The sequence below is a fragment of the Pseudophryne corroboree genome (assembly GCF_028390025.1).
Source record: "Pseudophryne corroboree isolate aPseCor3 chromosome 3 unlocalized genomic scaffold, aPseCor3.hap2 SUPER_3_unloc_81, whole genome shotgun sequence".
In the NCBI taxonomy this organism is placed as follows: domain Eukaryota; kingdom Metazoa; phylum Chordata; class Amphibia; order Anura; family Myobatrachidae; genus Pseudophryne; species Pseudophryne corroboree.
The window spans coordinates 346,417-369,787 of NW_026967576.1; the positions used below are offsets into that span (position 1 = coordinate 346,417).

Below are 23,371 nucleotides of genomic sequence, written 5' to 3' on the forward strand. Positions count from 1 at the left end.
TTGATTTCCAATATCATCTTTATGCTGATGACACTCAAATCTATCTTTCCTCTCTCCGGACCTCTCTCCTGCTCTCCTTACTCGTATCTCCAACTGTCGATGGATGTTCCAGCGCTTTATTACACCTAACATGTCTAAGACCGAGCTGATCATCTTCCCTCCCTCCCGCATAACCTCACCTCCTACAATCTCATTATCTATTGATGGCACTCCTCTAGCCCCCAAGTGCGCTGTCTTGGAGTAATCCTTCCATCCTCCCTCTCCTTCACACCACACATTCAGCATCTCTCACGGTGCTGCCGTTTTCATCTAAAAAATATTTCCAAGATTAGACCCTTTCTCACCCAGAATTCCACCAAGTCTCTGAGCCACTCACTGGTCATATCCAGACTGGACTACTGTAATCTCCTCCTGACTGGCACCCATAACACATACATAACTCCACTCCAATCTACCCTCAATGCTGCTGCCTGGCTCATCTTCCTCATGTACTACGTCCACCTCCCCTCTCCTACAAGCCCTTCACTGGCTCTCCTTCCCCTTCAGAATCCAATTCAAACTTCTCACACTCACTTACAAAGCCCTCACCCACTCCTCTCCCATTTACATCTCTGACCTTATCTCCCTTTACTCTCCCACCCGTTCTCTTCGCTCTTCTAATGCACGCCGCCTCCTCACCTCCTCCCACTCCTACCTACAAGATTTCTCACGAGCTGCTCTCTTTCTCTGGAATTCTCTACCTCTCCCCATCCGACTCTCCACCTTCCTACAAATCTTCAATTGGGCTTTCAAGACCCACTTCTTCACCAACCCCAGCCAACTATCCTCCTAACCGTCTTGTCCACGCTCACAGTCTAACCCTTCTATGTCACCCTGGTGTCTTAGCCCTTCACCTTTTAGATTGTAAGTTCGCAAGAGCAGGACCTTCTCCATCATGGGCTTTGCCTTCTCTTACTTACACTATCTTATACTCCGTACTCCCTTTGATGGCACCTAACCCCCGGTTTTCTGTATAAATCTTGTATTTTTCCTATATTGTCTCAAACTGTAAGTTTATTTTATTTTTGCTCATTTGTTTATGTACTATGTAATGGGTGCTGTGGATCCCTTATGGCACCACATAAATACAGGATAATACTAAATAGTTTTCTTCAACTGATACAATTCACCATTATTGTTTCTTTTAAATACTTTGTATCCATTTATTGTTGAAACTTTAGTATCCAAGTGACATAACTGGGGAGGTGAGGGGATCTGGGTGTATCACTGTGACATTGCTTATATCTCTAGTAATAATACAGGGACATGACTGGGGAGGTCAAGGGATCTGGGAGTGTCAAAGTGACATCACCTATATCTATAGTAATAATAAAGGGACATGACTGGGGAGGTGAGGGGATCTGGGACCATCACAGTGATGTCACTTATATTTATAATAATAATACAAGGACATGACTGGGGAGGTGAGGGGATCTGGGAATGTCACTGTGACATCACTTATATCTATAGTAATAATACAGAGACATGACTGGGGAGGTGAGGGGATCTGGTAATGTCACAGTGACATCACTTATATATGTAATAATAATAATATTGGGACATGACTGGGGAGGTGAGGGGATCTGGGAGTGCCACAGTGACATCACATATCTATATTAATACAGGGACATGACTGGAGAGGTAAAGGGATCTGAGAGCGTCACAATGATGTCACTTATATTTATAGTAATACAAGATCATGACTAGAGAAGTGGGGGAGTCTGGTAGTGTCACAGTGACATCACTTATATCTATAATAATAATACAGAGACATGACTGGGGTGGTGGGGAGGTGAGGGGGTCTAGGAGTGTCACAGTGACATCACTCATATCTTTAGTAATAATATAGGGACATGACTGGAGAGGTGAGGGGATCTGGAAGTGTCACAGTGACATCACTAATATCTATAATAATACAGGGACATGATTGGGGTGGTCAGTGGATCTGGCAGCATCACAGTGACATAATTTATATCTATAGTAATAATACAGGGACGTGACTGGATTGGTGAGGGGGTCTGAAAATGTCACAGTGACATCACTTATATCTATAGTAATAATACAGGGACATGACTGGGGAGGTGAGAGGATCTGGGAGTGTCACTGTGACATCACATATCTATAGTAATAATTCGGGGACATGACTGGAGAGGTGAGGGGATCTGGAAGTGTCACAGTGACAGCACTTATATCTATAGTAATAATACAGGGACATGACTGGGGAGGTGTGGGGATCTGGGAGCATCACAGTGACCACTTATATCTATAGTAATAATACAGGGACATGACTGGGGAGGTAAGGGGATCTGTGAGTGTCACAGTGACATCACTTATATATCTAGTAATAATACAAGGATATGACTGGGGAGGTGAGTGGGTCTGGGAGCATCATAGTGACATCACATTTTTATAATAATAATACTGGGACTTGACTGGGGAGGTGAGTCGCAGTGACATCACTTACTACTGTAGTAATAATACAGGGACATGACTGGGGTGGTGAGGGGATCTGGGAGTGCCACAGTGACATCACTTATATCTATAGTAATAATATAGGGACATGACAGTAGGTGAAGGGATCTGGGAGCGTCACAATGATGTCACTTATATTTATAGTAATAATACAAGGACATGACTGTGGAGGCGGGGGAATCTGGTAGTGTCACAGTGACATCACTTATATCTATAGTAATCATACAGGGACATGACTGGGAAGGAGAGGGGGTCTGGGAGTGTCACAATAACCACTTATATCTATAGTAATAATATAGGGACATGACTGGGGAAGTGAGGGGATCTGGTAGTATTTACAATGATATTGATGGGGCATTATACAGTAACACAAGGGGATGTTTCCGGGTGATGACTGGAGAGGTGACTGCTGGGAATGTGGCATTATACAGTAACACCAGGGGATGTGTCCGGGTGATGACTGGAGAGGTTACTTCTAGGAATGGGACATTATACAGTAACACCAGGGGATGTGTATGGGTGATGACTGGAGAGGTGACTGCTGGAAATGGTACATTATACAATAACACCAGGGGACGTGTCTGGGTGATGACTGGAGAGGTGACTGCTGGGAATGGGGCATTATAAGGTAACACCAGGGGACGTGTCTGGGTGATGACTGGAGATGTGACTGCAGAGAATGGGACATTATACAGTAACACCAGGGGACGTGTCTGGGTGAGAACTGGAGAGGTGACTGCTGGGAATGGGACATTATACAGTAACACCAGGGGATGTGTCTGGGTGATGACTGGAGAGGTGACTGCTGGGAATGGGGCATTATACAGTAACACCAGGGGATGTGTCTGGGTGATGACTGGAGAGGTGACTGCTGGGAATGGGACATTATACAGTAACACCAGGGGATGTGTCTGGTTGATGATTGGAGAGGTGACTGCTGGGAATGGGACATTATACGGTAACACCAGGGGACGTGTCTGGGTGATGACTGGAGATGTGACTGCTGGGAATGGGACATTATACAGTAACACCAGGGGACGTGTCTGGGTGATGACTGGAGTGGTGACTGCTGGGAATGGGGCATTATACAGTAACACCAAGGGATGTGTCTGGGTGATGACTGGAGAGGTGACTGCTGGGAATGGGACATTATACTGTAACACCGGGGGATGTGTCTGGGTGATGACTGGAGAGGTGACTGCTGGGAATGGGACATTATACAGTAACACCAGGGGATGTGTCCGGGTGATGACTGGAGAGGTTACAGCTGGGAATGGGACATTATACAGTAACACCAGGGGATGTGTATGGGTGATGACTGGAGATGTGACTGCTGGGAATGGTACATTATACAGTAACACCAGAGGACGTGTCTGGGTGATGACTGGAGAGGTGACTGCTGGAAAAGGGGCATTATACAGTAACACCAGGGGATGTGTCTGGGTGATGACTGTATCACTGTGTGTGTCCAGTGTCTATAAGGTGTCAGGATGTCACTGTCTATGTCTCCATGCAGGAGGAGGAGTATATAGAGGAACACAGGGGTCTGTACAAGGACGTGATGATGGAGAATCACCGGCCCCTCACATCACTGGGTAAGAGGAGACTGTCATGTATTGTACAGGGGAGAGCAGGTATGGGGGCCCCTATATACACACATCATCTGATAATCACATATATACACTGTACTCAGTCACTGTGTGTCTCCTACAGATGGGCCCAGTAACAGAGATACCCCAGAGAAATGTCCCCGTCCTCTGTATTCCCAGGACTGTACAGGGGAGAATCACAGGATCCCACAGGAGGATCATGTAGGTGGGATTCAGGGTCTCCCCAATATATCACTATATGATCTGTAGAGAAGCTGTGTGTCTTATACACTGATATTATAATGTTTCACCTCAGTTTAATCTGACTGTATGCAAATGTCATTATAGTGTTTTTTTTCTTTTTAGGTACAACTTCTGTCTGATATTAAAACAGAAGATATAGAGGGAGAAGAAGAGACGTATGTGACTGATATAAAGGCAGAAGATACAGAGGGAGAAGAAGAGACGTATGTGACTGATATAAAGGCAGAAGATATAGAGGGAGAAGAAGAGACGTATGTGACTGATATGAAGGCAGAAGATATAGAGGGAGAAGAAGAGACTTATGTGACTGATATAAAGGCAGAAGATACAGAGGAAGAAGAAGAGACGTATGTGACTGATATAAAGACAGAATATATAGAGGGAGAAGAAGAGACGTATGTGACTGATATAAAGGCAGAAGATACAGAGGGAGAAGAAGAGACGTATGTGAGTGATATAAAGGCAGAAGATACAGAGGGAGAAGAAGAGACGTATGTGACTGATATAAAGGCAGAAGATATAGAGGGAGAAGAAGAGACTTATGTGACTGATATAAAGGCAGAAGATACAGAGGAAGAAGAAGAGACGTATGTGACTGATATAAAGGCAGAAGATATAGAGGGAGAAGAAGAGACGTATGTGACTGATATAAAGGCAGAAGATATAGAGAGAGAAGGAGAGACATATGTGACTGATATAAAGGCAGAAGATATAGAGGGAGAAGAAGAGACGTATGTGACTGCTATAAAGGCAGAAGATATAGAGGGAGAAGAAGAGATGTATGTGACTGATATAAAGGCAGAAGATATAGAGGGAGAAGAAGATACGTATGTGACTGATATGAAGGTAGAAGATATAGAGGGAGAAGAAGAGACGTATGTGACTGATATAAAGGCAGAAGATATAGAGGGAGAAGAAGAGACTTATGTGACTGATATAAAGGCAGAAGATATAGAGGGAGAAGAAGGGACGTATGTGAGGGGTGATCAGCAGTGTAAGGAGGAGGAGATCCCTACAGATATCAGCACAGGTGAGTAATAAACACTTATTACAGTCACATATTCTCCTTCCTCAGTCACTACAACAATCTCTTATCCTACACCCTCTTCTGTCAGTACAAACTAATGAGGGAAATGTATCTGCCCTGTGAGGGAGTCAGGAGGCATCAGCCCCTATTATACTCCTGCTCTCCCCTCACATCATGTCACTGTGTGTTACCAGCCCAGAGATCTGACCAGTCTCCTCCCCACACTCTCTGGTGTATCTCATACATCAGGACCCATCAGCCCCTATTATACTCCTGCCCTCCCCCTCACATCATGTCACTGTGTGTTACCAGCCCAGAGATCTGACCAGTCTCCTCCCCACACACTCTGGTGTATCTCATACATGAGGAGCCATCAGCCCCAATTATACTCCTGCTCTCCCCCTAACATCATGTCACTGTGTTACCTGTCCAGAGATCTGACCAGTCTCCTCCCCACACTCTCTGGTGTATCTCATACATCAGGACCCATCAGCCCCTATTATACTCCTGCTCTCCCCCTCACATCATGTCACTGTGTGTTACCAGCCCCGAGATGTGACCAGTCTCCTCCCCACACTCTCTGGTATATCTCATACATCAGGAGCCATCAGCCCCTGTTATACTCCTGCTCTCCCCCTCACATCATGTCACTGTGTGTTACCCGCCCAGAGATCTGACCAGTCTCCTCCTCACACTCTCTGGTGTATATCATACATCAGGAGCCATCAGCCCTTATTATACACCTGCTCTCCCCCTCACATCATGTTACTGTGTGTTACCAGCCCAGAGATCTGAACAGTCTCCTCCCCACACTCTCTGGTGTATCTCATACATCAGGAGCCATCAGCCCCTATTATACTCCTGCTCTCCCCCTCACATCATGTCACTGTGTGTCACCAGCCAAGAGATCTGACCAGTCTCCCCACACTCTCTGGTGTATCTCATACATCAGGGGCCAGCAGCCCCTATTATACTCCTGCTCTCCCCCTCACATCATGTCACTATGTGTTACCAGCCCAGAGATCTGACCAGTCTCCTCCCCACACTCTCTGGTGTATCTCATACATCAGGAGCCAGCAGCCCCAATTATACTCCTGCTCTCCCCCTCATATCATGTCACTGTGTTACCAGCCCAGAGATCTGACCAGTCTCCCCACACTCTCTGGTGTATCTCATACATCAGGAGCTATCAGCCCCTATTATACTCCTGCTCTCCCCCTCTCAACATGTCACTGTGTGTTACCAGCCCAGAGATCTGACCAGTCTCCTCCTCACACTCTCTGGTGTATCTCATACATCAGGAGCCATCAGCCCCTATTATACTCCTGCTCTCCCCCTCACATCATGTCACTATGTGTTACCAGCCCAGAGATCTGACCAGTTTCCTCCCCACACTCTCTGGTGTATCTTATACATCAGGAGCCATCAGCCCCTATTATACTCCTGCTCTCCCCTCACATCATGTCACTGTGTGTTACCAGCCCAGAGATCTGACCAGTCTCCTCCCCACACACTCTGGTGTATCTCATACATGAGGAGCCATCAGCCCCAATTATACTCCTGCTCTCCCCCTAACATCATGTCACTGTGTTACCTGTCCAGAGATCTGACCAGTCTCCTCCCCACACTCTCTGGTGTATCTCATACATCAGGACCCATCAGCCCCTATTATACTCCTGCTCTCCCCCTCACATCATGTCACTGTGTGTTACCAGCCCCGAGATGTGACCAGTCTCCTCCCCACACTCTCTGGTATATCTCATACATCAGGAGCCATCAGCCCCTGTTATACTCCTGCTCTCCCCCTCACATCATGTCACTGTGTGTTACCCGCCCAGAGATCTGACCAGTCTCCTCCTCACACTCTCTGGTGTATATCATACATCAGGAGCCATCAGCCCTTATTATACACCTGCTCTCCCCCTCACATCATGTTACTGTGTGTTACCAGCCCAGAGATCTGAACAGTCTCCTCCCCACACTCTCTGGTGTATCTCATACATCAGGAGCCATCAGCCCCTATTATACTCCTGCTCTCCCCCTCACATCATGTCACTGTGTGTCACCAGCCAAGAGATCTGACCAGTCTCCCCACACTCTCTGGTGTATCTCATACATCAGGGGCCAGCAGCCCCTATTATACTCCTGCTCTCCCCCTCACATCATGTCACTATGTGTTACCAGCCCAGAGATCTGACCAGTCTCCTCCCCACACTCTCTGGTGTATCTCGTACATCAGGAACCATCAGCCCCTATTATACTCCTGCTCTCCCCCTCACATCATGTCACTGTGTGTTACCAGCCCAGATATCTGACCAGTCTCCTCCCCACACTCTCTGGTGTATCTCATATATCAGGAGCCATCAGCCCCTATTATACTCCTGCTCTCCCCCTCACATCATGTCACTGTGTGTTACCAGCCCAGATATCTGACCAGTCTCCTCCCCACACTCTCTGGTGTATCTCATACATCAGGAGCCAGCAGCCCCAATTATACTCCTGCTCTCCCCCTCATATCATGTCACTGTGTTACCAGCCCAGAGATCTGACCAGTCTCCCCACACTCTCTGGTGTATCTCATACATCAGGAGCTATCAGCCCCTATTATACTCCTGCTCTCCCCCTCTCAACATGTCACTGTGTGTTACCAGCCCAGAGATCTGACCAGTCTCCTCCTCACACTCTCTGGTGTATCTCATACATCAGGAGCCATCAGCCCCTATTATACTCCTGCTCTCCCCTCACATCATGTCACTGTGTGTTACAGGACGATAGTATAAGGTATATAGTCACGGGAAGAGATGTGTCACATAAATGTAATGTACATCAGAGCAGCATGGACAGTAGATCAATGTTTCCATCAGTAGTTACTGGAGAAGCATCTCTGAGTATTCTCAGACAGTGGGTGTGCCAGGAAAGCAATGGGATTATGGCAGAGGTGGGAAAGCTGATATATTGTGTAGAGAGAGTCACCTCACGTGTTCCATGTATCAGGCTAGGAGTATACAGTGGCCGAATAGCTGAGACTGAGGCAGGATGTTCCAAGGGACTGGTCCCTACATCAGGAAGTCTTCCAGCTACTGATAGAAAGATTTGGGCTTCTTCAAGTAGACATTATGGCAGCAGCTCATGTCACCTGTAGTAATCCCACGTTATCTCTCAGTGGTAGTTATACTCCAGTCCAATCGTCCTAGTTTAAAAAAATAATAAACATAACCGCAATGCTTACATGTAATAATGTCACTTATATAATTATATATTGTACACTGTAACACCCTGGGTCTCGTCTACTCATTTTATAGTAAACAGACATTTTTCATTATAAGATTAATGTTACAGGAAAATGTCACATTTTCATAATGTATTTTATTTCCAGCAGATGGACACACAAGCAGGAATATCTCAGAAGGACATCTAAAGTTATCCCCGGATTGTGACATAAAAGATGATGACAGTAGACAGGATTCTCCAGGAGCTAACCCCATTACCCCAATTATACATCCAGCTCTATCAGCTGGTCCCTCTGATCCTGGGAAATGTTCTCCTGATCACTCTGATGTTGGTGCATCTGTTACAGCTCTGAGAGTAGATACAGTGTTTCCCTGTTCTATAGATGCCAAATGTTTTACACAGAACACAAAACTTATTACCCATCAGCCAGCTAAGGCAGGGCAGAGGCCATTTCCATGTTCTGAGTGTGGGAAATGTTTTACATACAAATCACTTCTTGTAAGACATGAGAGAAGTCACACAGGAGAGAAGCCATTTCCATGTTCTGAGTGTGGAAAATGTTTTATACAAAAATCAGCTCTTGTTATACATGAGAGAAGTCACACAGGTGAGAAACCATTTCCATGTTCCGAGTGTGGGAAATGTTTTACACTGAAATCACATCTTCTTAGACATGTGAAAATCCATACAGGTGATAGGCCATTTCCATGTTCTGAGTGTGGGAAATGTTTTATAGATAAGTCACATCTTGTTAGACATGAGAGAAGAAGTCATACAGGTGAGAAACCATTTCCATGTTCTGAGTGTGGGAAATGTTTTCTGGAGAAATCACATCTTGTTATGCATGAGAGAAAACACACCGGTGAGAAACCATTTCAATGTTCTGAGTGTGGGAAATGTTTTGTACAGAAATCATATCTTGTTACACATCACAGAGGTCACACAGGTGAGAAGCCATTTCCATGTTCTGAGTGTGGGAAATGTTTTATACATAAGTCACAACTTGTTAGACATGAGAGAAGTCATACAGGTGAAGAACCATTTCCATGTTCTGAGTGTGGGAAATGTTTTATAGTTAAGTCTCAACTTGTTAGACATGAGAGACATCACACAGGTGAGAAGCCATTTCCATGTACTGAGTGTGGGAAATGTTTTGTACAGAAATCAGAACTTGTTACACATGGGAGAATACACACAGGTGAGAAACCATTTCCATGTTCTAAGTGTGGGAAATGTTTTATACAAAAATCAAATCTTGTTAGACATGAGAGAAGTCACACCTACAAAGGGCAAGGCGTTACCAACCAACATGGGGGAAGCTTTCTCTCTGACCTCTCATTACACAACGTATCCTGATCCCGGCTCTATGTGACCTCTCACATCTATCACTTGTGTTACATTACATCTTATACCTGTAGTTTTATGTTTCTGTTGTTTCCCTGTTACCTGTTCTGTAAGATCTCCTGCTGTCATTGTGTGAGGGGAGGGGGGTCACTTTCTAGCAGGAGTGGTAGTTTCTGGAACTGGATTGCCCAGAGGAGTGTGGGAGTACCATCCTGGAGGTGACGGGGTGAGTGCTTATTACCTAATGATAGGGATACGGTCTGATTGTCATGTTCCTGCTACACCTCCGCTCTGCCAAATAATGAGTGCCACTTTACATATGGGCAGCTGTGCCAGTGTCGCCCCACATCTGTATCTCACAGGCTGTCACATAAGCCCCTATATCTGTTGTATATGCAGTAATCAGCCTTGGGCACAATTATATAAATAAGTCAATTTGTGGCAGCACTCCCACGACATGAGTTAAAGTCCGGTACCCGGGCAGCGACGGGACAAACATACAAAGCAATGGGCGGCACTCAGGTCACAGAAAATACAAACAGACATACCTTATATCCCCCCTCATGTGCAATGAATTTTGGCGTGGTTGCAGCGTTCTGACGCCCACAGAAGATGTCATCATGCCGGCCCGCCTACCGGAGATTTCATAATAGATACAAACTGAAACATAGAAACAAGAATTGTTATACACAAAACAATTTAAACAGACCAGGAACAAGTACAGATGCCATGTAATAAATACAGATCATATATGTAGATACATACTTCTAGATGATTATGAATATAAAGGTTGCTGTCCACATCTATACATCATTATAAAAAGCAATGAAGACCAAGAGACTCGTTAAGGCCTTTGGGAGAAAGAGTTTGCAGCTCATGAATCCATCTGGATTCTTTCTGCAATAAAGTGATTTATTTCCACCTCTCAGATTCGCAGGTTTGTGATCTATAATGATATATTTTAAACAGGCGATGTTATGTTTGGCTAGGGCAAAGTGCCGAGCGACCGGCTGGTCGCTAGTCCCACTTTGTATGGCCTTTCGAATGACCAATTTGTGATTAGCCATACGTTCCCTTAGTGTACAGTCGGTTACACCGACATAATGCAATCCGCATGGGCAGCTGATAAGATATATAATAAATCTAGTAGTGCACGTGACCCTATGCTTAATGATGTATTTTCTTCCACTGAACGGATGCCTCAACGTGCTCCCAGTAAGGAGAAATCTACATGTAGTGCAATCAAGGCATCTAAAGTAACCTTTTTGTAAAGACAAAAAGATGTTTTGTTCACTCTGTTTGGAGTGCAGACCAGTCACATCAGATTTGACTAGCCAGTCATGTAAATTACAACTTCTCGTGTATGTGGGCATGATGGTTGTTCCCATAAGATTCAGATCCTTGTCAGTCTCTACCATGGGCCACAGGGATTTGGTAGTTTTGGCAATTGCCCTACTGTTAACATTATAGTGATTAACCCATGGAAACCGGGTGCTGCCAATTTTTTTCTCTTTTTGGCCAATAAAGTATCCCGATTCATATTGAGAGCTTTGTTCTTAGCGCAAACAACGTTTCAAGAGGGTATCCCCTCTGTCTAAATTTGCTAATCATGTTGTCAATTTGTATGGTAGCTTTGGATTTATCACTGCAAATCCTCACCGCCCGCAGGAACTGAGAATAGGGTAAACCCAATTTGCATGAGAGGGGGTGAAAACTTTCAAAGTGAAGCAGCGTATTGCTGTCAGTGTTTTTGTGATACAGGTATGTGGACAAAATGCCCTTCTTACACTGTACTAGTACATCAAGGAAATTGACACACTCTTTGCTGATATTAAAGGTAAATTTGATTGGATGTTCCGTAGAGTTATGAAAATTCATAAATTCCCGGAACATCTCTGACTGTGACCAAATGACAAACACGTTATCTATGTACCGTACGTACATGATGGTGGATTCCGAGACAGACCTGTCACTGAAAAAGATATCTTGCTCTGCAGAGAACATGTAAGCATTTGCATATGACGGGGCCACAGGGGACCCCATTGCACAACCTGCTGTCCGCAGGTAAAACCTGCCATCGAAAACAAAATAATTATATGTTAGCGTCATAGTTAGAAGATCTAGTACAAACTTAATATCTGGACCAACATATAACGGGTTGCCTGTCAGTAATTTTCGTACAGCGCATATACCAGCCTCACTGGGAATGACGGTGTACAGACTGGCAATATCTATACTGCATACAATATAGGAATGTTCTAATTGGACAATCTGGAATCGCGCAACAAACCAAAAATGAAGCAGCCCAGAGGTAAAACAAACCCCGCGGAGTCTTTCTCCAGATAACGCCAAAGTAACAAGGGTATATATGGCTGGTGGGGATGTATCACCTCAGGCGCTAATGATGAGAGTAACTTATTAGAATGACTAAGTGAAATTACAAATCCAGCATAACAGTGAACAAGGTGAAGCAATAAAATAATTTCTTATCTTGAAAATAGATAGCCAGGAGTAATTTTTCCTCAATTAATACTTTTCAATTCACAGGTTCACATGTGAAAAAGAGAAAGAAATATCATGTGTAGCACAGTAACAACACTTTAATACTGACATACAAACATGACATAGATATGCAAATATAACAAGAAAGGACTAGCACAGTCTCTGTATGAGGGGAGTCAGAAAAATTACCAGCAGGTCAGAGAACCAATGAAATAGTTCTCAAACAAGTTCTTAAAATGTCCAATGGCCTCTCCGGATAAGCTGACCGGACTCCGTTCTTGGCAAAAGTCTGCAACCCAAATGTACCACTGAAGCTGCAAGGTCCACTGCTGATCCCTCAATAACTAACGCATTTCCACCTGCTTTGCTGCAGGTCTTTTTCAAGGTGAGATGAGGGGCAGTCTGATGATAGAGAATTTAAACATGTTCAACCAATCCTCGTTTTTGTGCAATTATTTTGAACAGCTGTGTGTTCCCATAGTTACAATCTCCTCCAATCATATTAAGGGGCTGATCATGATTGCGTCGTGTCACTTCCGGGAAAGCTGTGGAGGCCAATCGCATCTATCAAAAGGACTATTTCTTTCTCTTATTGGTGATGTCTAGTCCCCGCTTCCGCCAACCTGCCTAGTGCATGTTCGCCAACCGGAAGTCTCGGGCACCGGCTTCCGTGGTGAACTGAGGCCGGATGATCCCGGCTGTTCACTTCCGACCGCCTTGTTGCGCCAACCAAGGCCAGAAGTGCTGTGGTTTAGACGATCCCTGCTTCCGCCAACCATTCTGGGAGCAGGATTGCCAACCAAACCCGGAAGTGCCTCTTCACAATCATATCAGTCCTCGTAAATCATACGTCCAATATCAAAATGAAAACATAGGGGACTGTAAGAGAGTTTCTTCTTGGCTTCTGTCCAGATAGGCTAGAATTTAAAAGACATACATAAATATCCAGAAATAAATGCATAAAAATACATTTTATTAAAAAATTCTAAAAAAACATTTCAATTCAAAATCATTACTCAGTCCAGATGGGTGTAGTGTATTAAGTTCATATATAACCTGCATTTCATTTTTAGCTACAATCGACATAATATCCCTTGGTCTGTTGGAGCATTTAATTAATTTAAAACCCGCAAATCTAATTATGTGTTTTAGAGATTTGTTGTGATGGATTTTAAAGTGGTTAGACAGAGCGTGTGTAGTCAATCCATATTTTTATATTTCTGCAATGTTCGCTTATTCGTACTTTGAGTGGTCTGGTGGTACGGCCAATATAAAATAAATGACAAGAGCACTCAATAAAGTATAAAACATTCTTAACGTTACAAGTTATAAAATCATGTATTTTGGCAGTTTTCCCATTAATGCATATTGAATCTAATTTCTTGGAACCGTCATTTTTATTTCCCTACACCCGATGCAAATCCCGCATCGGTGAAACCCTTTTGTTAAAATCCTGCCTTCTCACCTTTTTGGTGGGAGATAACTTCTTACCAAGGAGTTTTTCAGATTCGGGGCTTTTTTATAAATAAAAATAGGGTGGTCTGGAATTACATCCCCAACTATTGGGTCCTCTTTTAGGATGTTCCAATATTTTCTAAAAGACCTTTCTAGTAACTTATGTTGTGTGTTAAAACTTGTAATAAAAGCCCATTCATAAATTCCTTCCTTCTGATGTTTTATATCATTACCTAATAGAGTTTTTCTGTCCAGTACCTCTACATCACCCAGTGCTTGCTCAATTCTCTTACTGTCATAGCCACTTTTTTCCAATCTACACTTTAACTCCTTAGCTTGTTGTTGATAAGACGGTTACAATCACTTACCCTTATAATTCTGTGAACAGGGATGATTTCCTGGGGGTTAATTTATATTTAGTGAATGGTATACCAATGACAAGCTCTAGTGGTCATATTGTAGACTGAATAGATATTTTGTAACATCACACCATCAAGTCATTTGAATATTTACAACATAGCAAAATAATTTTGTGAAATTGGTACAGCAAAGAATCACACGTGGACACGTTTTTTTAATCTTTCATTCACATTTCTTTATTTTTTCTATTCACATGTTTGTTTTGTGATTTTAAATCTTATGTTTTACTGCGAGTTTGGGATAAACATATCAACGTATGTCTCATTTTAATGTATATCTAATAAAGGTTATTTCTCTGACGTCCTAGTGCATGCTGGAACTCCGTAAGGACCATGGGGAATAGCGGCTCCTCAGGAGACTGGGCACTCTAAAGAAAGATTTAGGACTATCTGGTGTGCACTGGCTCCTCCCCCTATGACCCTCCTCCAAGCGTCAGTTAGATTTCTGTGCCCGGCTGAGCTGGATGCACACTAGGGGCTCTCCTGAGCTCCTAGGAAGAAAGTACATGTTAGGTTTTTTATTTTCAGTGAGACCTGCTGGCAACAGGCTCACTGCACCGAGGGACTAAGGGAAGAAGAAGCGAACCTACCTAAGTGGTGGTAGCTTGGGCTTCTTAGGCTACTGGACACCATTAGCTCCAGAGGGATCGAACACAGGACCCGACCTCGTCGTCCGTTCCCGGAGCCGCACCGCCGTCCCCCTTACAGAGCCAGAAGCAAGAAGAGTCTGGAAAATCGTCGGCTGAAGACTTCTGTCTTCTCCAAGGTAGCGCACAGCACTGCAGCTGTGCGCCATTGCTCCTCATGCACACCACACACTGCGGTCACTGATGGGTGCAGGGCGCTGGGGGGGTGCCCTGAGCAGCAATATTAACACCTTGGCTGGCGAACTGACACCATATATAGCCCCAGGGGCTATATAGGTGTTTATTAACCCCTGCCAGTAATTTTACAATAGCGGGAGAAAGCCCTCCAAAAAAGGGGCGGAGCCATCTCCCTCAGCACACTGGCGCCATTTTCCCTCACAGCTCTGCTGAAGGGATCGCTCCCTGGCTCTCCCCTGCAGTCCTGCACTACAGAAAAGGGATAAAAAGAGAGGGGGGGGGGCACAAATTAGGTGCAGTATAAATATATTATGCAGCTATAAGGGAAAACACTCTCTATAGGTGATATCCCTGTGATATATAGCGCTCTGGTGTGTGCTGGCATACTCTCCCTCTGTCTCTCCAAAGGGCTTTGTGGGGTCCTGTCCTCTGTCAGAGCATTCCCTGTGTGTGTGCTGTGTGTCGGTACTGCTGTGTCGACATGTTTGATGAGGATAATTATGTGGAGGCGGAGCAAATGCCTGTGAATGGGATGTCACACCCTGCGGGGTCGACACCGGTGTGGATGGACTTATGGAAGGAATTACGTGACAGTGTCAACTCCTTACATAAAAGGTTTGACGACATAGGACAGCCGGCTGCTCAGCTTGTGCCTGTCCAAGCGTCTCACATGTCATCAGGGGCTCTAAAACGCCTGCTACCTCAGATGGCAGACACAGATGTTGACACGGATACCGACTCCAGTGTCGACGACGATGAGACTAGTGTACCTTCCAATAGGGCCACCCGTTACATGATTGAGGCAATGAAAAATGTATTACACATTTCTGATTAATACCCCAGATACCACAAAAAAGGGTATTATGTTTGGTGACAGAAAACTACCAGTAGTTTTCCTGCATCTGAGGAATTGATATGAGGTGTGTGAGGAAGCGTGGACTTCCCCCGATAAGAAATTGATAATTTCTAAGCAGCGTACCCTTTTCCGCCAGAGGATAGGTCACGTTGGGAAATACCCCTTAGGGTAGATAAAGCGGTTACACGCTTATTAAAAAAGGTGGCACTACCGTCTTCAGATACGGCCGCCCTGAAGGACCTGCTGATAGAAAGCAGAAAACTACCCTTAAAGCTATATACACACACACGGGCATTATATTGAGACCTGCTATTGCCTTGGCATGGATGTGCAGTGCGGCAGCTGTGTGGTCAGATTCCCTGTCGGATAATATTTATACTATAGATAGGGACAATATTTTGCTGAAAATAGAGCATATAAAAGACGCTGTCTTATACATGCGTGATGCACAGAGGGATATTTGCCGACTGGCATCACTAATAAGCGCTATGTAAAACCATTGCCGCCAGACGGGGGTTATGGACTCGTTAATGGTCGGGCGATGCCGATTCAAAACGGCACATGGAAGTTTGCCCTAGAAGGGGGTGGAACTGTTTGGGGATGGTCTTTCAGACCTCGTTTCCCCAGCTACGGCTGGGAAATCAAAACTTTTGCCGCAAGCTACCCCACAGCAAATTTAAGCACTGTATTATCAGGTACAGTCCCTTCGGCCCCAGAAAAGTAGAGGGCTAGAGGCTCATCTTTTCTGCCAAGAGGAAAAGGTAGAGGGAAAAAGCTGCAGCACACAGCTAGTTCCCAAGAGCAGAAGTCCTCACCTGCGTCCGGTAAGTCCACAGCATGACGCTGGGCTGCTCAGGCAGACCCGGGTACGGTGGGGGCCCGTCTCAGAAATTTCAGCGCACAGTGGGCTCTCTCACAGGTGGATCCCTGGGTTCTTCAAACAGTATCTCAGGGGTACAGGCTGGAATTCGAGACGTCTCCCCCCGCCGTTTCCTAAAATCTGCCTTACCGGCAACTCCCTCTGCCAGGGAGGCAGTGTTGGTGGCTATCCAAAAAACTGTATTCACAGCAAGTGATTATCAAGGTACCCCTCCTTCAACAGGAAAAGGGTTATTTTTCCACAATGTTTCTGGTACCGAAACCGGACGGTTCGGTGAGACCCATCTTAAATTTAAAATCCTTGAACACATATAACAAAAGATTCAAGTTCAAGATGGAATCGCTCAGGGCGGTTATTTCAAGCCTGGAGGAAGGGGATTACATGGTATCACTGGACATCAAGGATGCTTACCTGCATGTCCCCATTTACCCTCTTCACCAGGAGTACCTCAGGTTTGTGGTACAGGACTGTCACTATCAGTTCCAGACTTTTCCGTTTGGATTATCCACGGCACTGAGGGTCTTTACCAGGGTAATGACCGAAATGATGATACTCCTTCGCAAGAAGGGAGTTTTAATTATCCCGTACTTGGACGATCTCCTGATAAACGCGAGGTCCAAGAAACAGTTGGTAAGGGGGTAGCACTTTCTCGGGAAGTGCTGCAACAGCACGGCTGGATTCTCAATTCCAAAGTCACAGCTGGTCCCGACGACACGTCTTCTGTTCCTGGGAATGATTCTGGAAACAGACCAGAAAAAAGTGTTTCTTCCAATGGAAAAAGCCGAGGAGTTGTCATCTCTAGTCAGAAACCTCCTAAGACCAGGACAGGTGTCGGTACATCAATGCACACGAGTCCTGGGAAAAATGGTAGCTTCGTACAAAGCAATTCCATTCGGAAAAGCAAGGATTTTCCAGTGGGACCTGTTGGACAAATGGTCCGGGTCCCATCTCCAGATACAGCAGCGGATAACCCGGTTGGCAAGAACCAGGGTGTCGCTGCGGTGGTGGCTGCAGAGGGCTCATCTACTAGAGGGCTGCAGATTCGGAATACAGGACTGGGTCCTGGTGACCACGGATGCCAGCCTTCGGGGCTGGGGTGCAGTCACACAGGGAATAAAATTCAAAGGACTGTGGTCCAAACAGGAGATTTCACTTAACATAAATTTCTCTGACGTCCTAAGTGGATGCTGGGACTCCGTAAGGACCATGGGGAATAGCGGGCTCCGCAGTAGACTGGGCACATCTAAGAAAGACTACCTGGTGTGCACTGTCTCCTCCCACTATGACCCTCATCCAGTTAGAATCCTGTGCCCGGCTCGAGCTGGATGCACACTAGGGGCTCTCCTGAGCTCCTAGATAGAAAGTATAATTTAGGTTTTTTATTTTACAGTGAGACCTGCTGGCAACAGGCTCACTGCAACGAGGGACTAAGGGGAGAAGAAGCGAACCTACCTAACTTTGGGTAGTTTGGGCTTCTTAGGCTACTGGACACCATTAGGTCCAGAGGGATCGACCGCATAGAACCGGCCATTGATGTTCGGTCCCGAAGCCACGCCGCCGGCCCCCTTACAGAGCCAGAAGCAAGAAGAGTCCGGAAAATCGTCGGCTGAAGACATCAGTCTTCTCCAAGGTAGCGCACAGCACTGCAGCTGTGCGCCATTGCTCCTCATACACACTTCGGTCACTGAGGGTGCAGGGCGCTGGGGGGGGGCGCCCTGAGCAGCAATAAATACACCTTGGCTGGCAAATATATCACAATATATAGCCCCAGTGGCTATATATGTGATAATTACCCCTGCCAGAATACAGAAAACAGCGGGAGAAAAGTCTGCCGAAAAAGGGGCGGAGCTATCGCCTTCAGCACACTGGCGCCATTTCTCCCTCACAGCTCCGCTGGAAGGAAGCTCCCTGGCTCTCCCCTGCAGACTACACAACAGAAAGGGTAAAAAAGAGAGGGGGGGCACTAAATTTAGGCGCAATATACATATACAGCAGCTATAAGGGGATATAATTTAGTTAATCCCTGTATTATATAGCGCTCTGGTGTGTGCTGGCATACTCTCACTCTGTCTCCCCAAAGGACTTTGTGGGGTCCTGTCTTCTATCAGAGCATTCCCTGTGTGTGTGCGGTGTGTCGGTACGGCTGTGTCGACATGTTTGATGAGGAGGCTGATGTGGAGGAGGAGCAGGTGCCTATAAATGTGTTGTCACCCCCTGCGGGGCAGACACCTGAGTGGATGGACTTGTGGAAGGAATTACGCGAAAGAGTCGACTCCTTACATAAAAAATTTGACGACTGCCAAATGCGGGACAGCCGGCTTCTCAGCTCGTGCCCGCCCAGGCGTCTCAAAGGCCATCCGGGGCTCTAAAGCGCCCGCTACCTCAGATAGCAGACACGAATGTCGACACGGATACTGATACCAGTGTCGACGACGATGACGCAAATGTAATGTCCACTAGGGCCACTCGTTATATGATTGAGGCAATGAAAAATGTTTTACACATTTCTGATGTAACCCCAGGTACCACAAAAAAGGGTATTATGTTTGGGGAGAAAAAACTACCTGTTGTCTTTCCTCCTTCTGAAGAATTAAATGATGTGTGTGAGGTAGCGTGGGCTTTCCCCGATAGAAAATTGGTGATTTCAAAAAAATTACTAATGGCGTACCCTTTCCCGCCAGAGGATAGGTCACGTTGGGAAACACCACCTAGGGTGGATAAAGCGCTTACACGTCTATCAAAAAAGGTGGCACTACCGTCTCCGGATACGGCCGCCCTAAAGGAACCTGCTGATAGAAAGCAGGAGGCTCTCCTGAAGACTATATACACACACTGGTGTTATACTGAGACCAGCTATTGCTTCAGCCTGGATGTGCAGTGCTGCAGCTGCGTGGTCAGAATCCCTGTCAGAAAACATTGATACCCTAGACAGGGACACTATATTGCTTAACATAGAGCATATTAAAGACGCGGTCTTTTACATGAGAGATGCACAGAGGGATATTTGCCGGCTGGCATCTAAAATCAGTGCACTGTCCATTTCTGCCAGGAGAGGGTTATGGACCCGGCAGTGGACAGGGGATGCAGATTCTAAAAGGCACATGGAAGTTTTGCCTTACAAGAGTGAGGAGTTGTTCGGGGATGGTCTTTCGGAGGGAAAAGCTGCAGCATTCAGCCAGTTCCCAGGAACAAAAGTCCTCCCCCGCTTCATCTGCTAAGTCCGTCGCATGATGCTGGGGCTCAACAGGCGGTGCCAGGTACGGTGGGGGGCCGTCTCAAACACTTCAGCAATCAGTGGGCTCGCTCACAAGTAGATCCCTGGATCCTTCAAGTGGTATCTCAGGGGTACAAGCTGGAATTCGAGACATTACCCCCACGCCGTTTCCTAAAATCTGCCTTACCAACGACTCCCTCAGACAGGGAGGCTGTGTTAGAGGCAATTCACAAGCTGTATTCCCAGCAGGTGATAGTCAAAGTACCCCTACTTCAACAAGGACGGGGTTACTATTCCACAATGTTTGTGGTACCGAAACCGGACGGTTCGGTGAGACCCATTATAAATTTAAAATCCTTGAACACATATATAAAAAAATTCAGGTTCAAGATGGAATCGCTCAGGGCGGTTATTGCAAGCCTGGAAGAGGGGGATTACATGGTATCTCTGGACATCAAGGATGCTTACCTACATGTCTCCATTTACCATCCTCACCAGGAGTACCTCAGATTTGTGGTACAGGATTGTCATTACCAATTCCAGACGTTGCCGTTTGGCCTGTCCACGGCACCGAGGGTATTTACCAAGGTAATGGCCGAAATGATGATACTCCTTCGAAAAAAGGGAGTTTTAATTATCCCATACTTGGACGATCTCCTGATAAAAGCGAGATCCAGAGAGCAGTTGTTAGTGGGCGTAGCACTATCTCAGGAGGTGCTACACCAGCATGGTTGGATTCTGAATATTCCAAAGTCACAGCTGGTTCCTGCGACACGTCTACTGTTCCTGGCAATGATTCTGGACACAGTCCAGAAAAAAGTGTTTTTACCAGAGGAGAAAGCCACGGAGCTGTCGTCTCTAGTCAGAGGCCTTCTAAAACCGAAACAGGTGTCGGTGCATCACTGCACGCGAGTCCTGGGAAAGATGGTGGCTTCCTACGAAGCAATCCCATTCGGCAGGTTCCATGCCAGAATTTTCCAGTGGGACCTTCTGGACCAATGGTCCGGATCGTATCTTCAAATGCATCGGCTGATAAACCTGTCTCCAAGGACCAGGGTGTCTCTCTTGTGGTGGTTGCAGAGTGCTCATCTCGTGGAGGGCCGCAGATTCGGCATACAGGACTGGGTCCTGGTGACCACGGATGCCAGTCTTCGGGGCTGGGGGGCAGTCACGCTGGGAAGAAACTTCCAAGGACTTTGGATAAGTCAGGAAACTTCCCTACACATAAATGTTCTGGAACTGAGGGCCATTTACAATGCCCTGAGTCAGGCAAAGGCCCTGCTTCAAAACCAACCGGTTCTGATCCAGTCAGACAACATCACGGCGGTCGCCCATATAAACCGACAGGGCGGCACAAGAAGCAGGGCGGCGATGGCAGAAGCCACAAGGATTCTCCGATGGGCGGAAAATCACGTGTTAGCACTGTCAGCAGTGTTCATTCCGGGAGTGGACAACTGGGAAGCGGACTTCCTCAGCAGACACGACCTTCACCCGGGAGAGTGGGGACTTCATCCAGAAGTCTTCCTACAGATAGTAAACCATTGGGAAAAGCCACAGGTGGACATGATGGTGTCCCGCCTAAACAAAAAACTAGAAAAATATTGCGCCAGGTCAAGGGACCCTCAGGCGATAGCTGTGGACGCTCTAGTGACACCGTGGGTGTGTACCGGTCGGTTTATGTGTTCCCTCCTCTTCCTCTCATACCCAAGGTACTGAGGATAATAAGGAAAAGAGGAGTAAAAACTATACTCATTGTTCCGGACTGGCCAAGAAGGTCTTGGTACCCGGAACTTCAAGAGTTAATCTCAGAGGACCCATGGCCTCTGCCGCTCAGACAAGACCTGCTACAGCAGAAGCCCTGCCTGTTCCAAGACTTACCGCGGCTGCGTTTGACGGCATGGCGGTTGAACGCCGGATCCTAAAGGAAAAGGGCATTCCGGAGGAAGTCATTCCTACGCTGATTAAAGCCAGGAAGGATGTAACTGCAAAGCATTATCACCGCATATGGCGGAAATATGTTGCTTGGTGTGAGGCCAAAAAGGCCCCAACAGAGGAATTTCAACTGGGTCGATTTCTACACTTCCTACAAGCAGGAGTGACTATGGGCCTGAAATTAGGCTCTATTAAGGTACAGATCTCGGCTCTGTCGATTTTCTTTCAGAAAGAACTAGCTTCACTACCTGAAGTTCAGACATTTGTAAAAGGCGTGCTGCATATTCAGCCCCCTTTTGTGCCTCCAGTGGCACCTTGGGATCTCAATGTGGTGTTGAGTTTCCTAAAATCACATTGGTTTGAGCCACTAAAAACCGTGGATCTAAAATATCTCACGTGGAAAGTGGTCATATTATTGGCCTTGGTTTCGGCCAGGCGTGTATCAGAATTGGCGGCTTTGTCATGTAAAAGCCCTTATCTGATTTTCCATATGGATAGGGCAGAATTGAGGACTCGTCCCCAGTTTCTCCCTAAGGTGGTGTCAGCTTTTCACTTGAACCAACCTATTGTAGTGCCTGCAGCTACTAGGGACTTGGAGGATTCCAAGTTACTGGACGTAGTCAGGGCCTTGAAAATGTATGTTTCCAGGACGGCTGGAGTCAGGAAAACTGACTCGCTTTTTATCCTGTATGCACCCAACAAGATGGGTGCTCCTGCTTCTAAGCAGACTATTGCTCGCTGGATTTGTAGCACAATTCAGCTGGCGCATTCTGCGGCTGGACTGCCGCATCCTAAATCAGTAAAGGCCCATTCCACAAGGAAGGTGGGCTCATCTTGGGCGGCTGCCCGAGGGGTCTCGGCTTTACAACTTTGCCGAGCTGCTACTTGGTCAGGGGAAAACACGTTTGCAAAATTCTACAAATTTGATACCCTGGCTGAGGAGGACCTGGAGTTCTCTCATTCGGTGCTGCAGAGTCATCCGCACTGTCCTGCCCGTTTGGGAGCTTTGGTATAATCCCCATGGTCCTTACGGAGTCCCAGCATCCACTTAGGATGTCAGAGAAAATAAGATTTTACTCACCGGTAAATCTATTTCTCGTAGTCCGTAGTGGATGCTGGGCGCCCGTCCCAAGTGCGGACTGTCTGCATTACTTGTATATAGTTATTGTTAACAAAACGGGTTCTTGTTGAGCCATCTGTTAAGAGGCTCTGTTATGTTCATACTGTTAACTGGGTATAATATCACGAGTTATACGGTGTGATTGGTGTGGCTGGTATGAGTCTTACCCGGAAGTCTAAATCCTTCCCTATTGTGTCAGCTCT

At 46.1% G+C, this 23,371-nt stretch overlaps 1 protein-coding gene across 1 annotated transcript in view; it reads left to right on the plus strand.

Moving 5' to 3' along the window:
* Nucleotides 1-8,507: 8,507 nt before the first annotated feature.
* The window catches only part of LOC134984804 (gastrula zinc finger protein XlCGF26.1-like), a 139,917-nt gene continuing 125,053 nt past the window's right edge, over nt 8,508-23,371 (plus strand). The window contains exons 1-2 of the mRNA XM_063950286.1: nt 8,508-8,556; nt 8,990-9,874. Of these exons, the coding sequence (XP_063806356.1) occupies nt 8,508-8,556; nt 8,990-9,874 (934 nt within the window). The remainder of the gene's footprint in view (nt 8,557-8,989; nt 9,875-23,371) is intronic.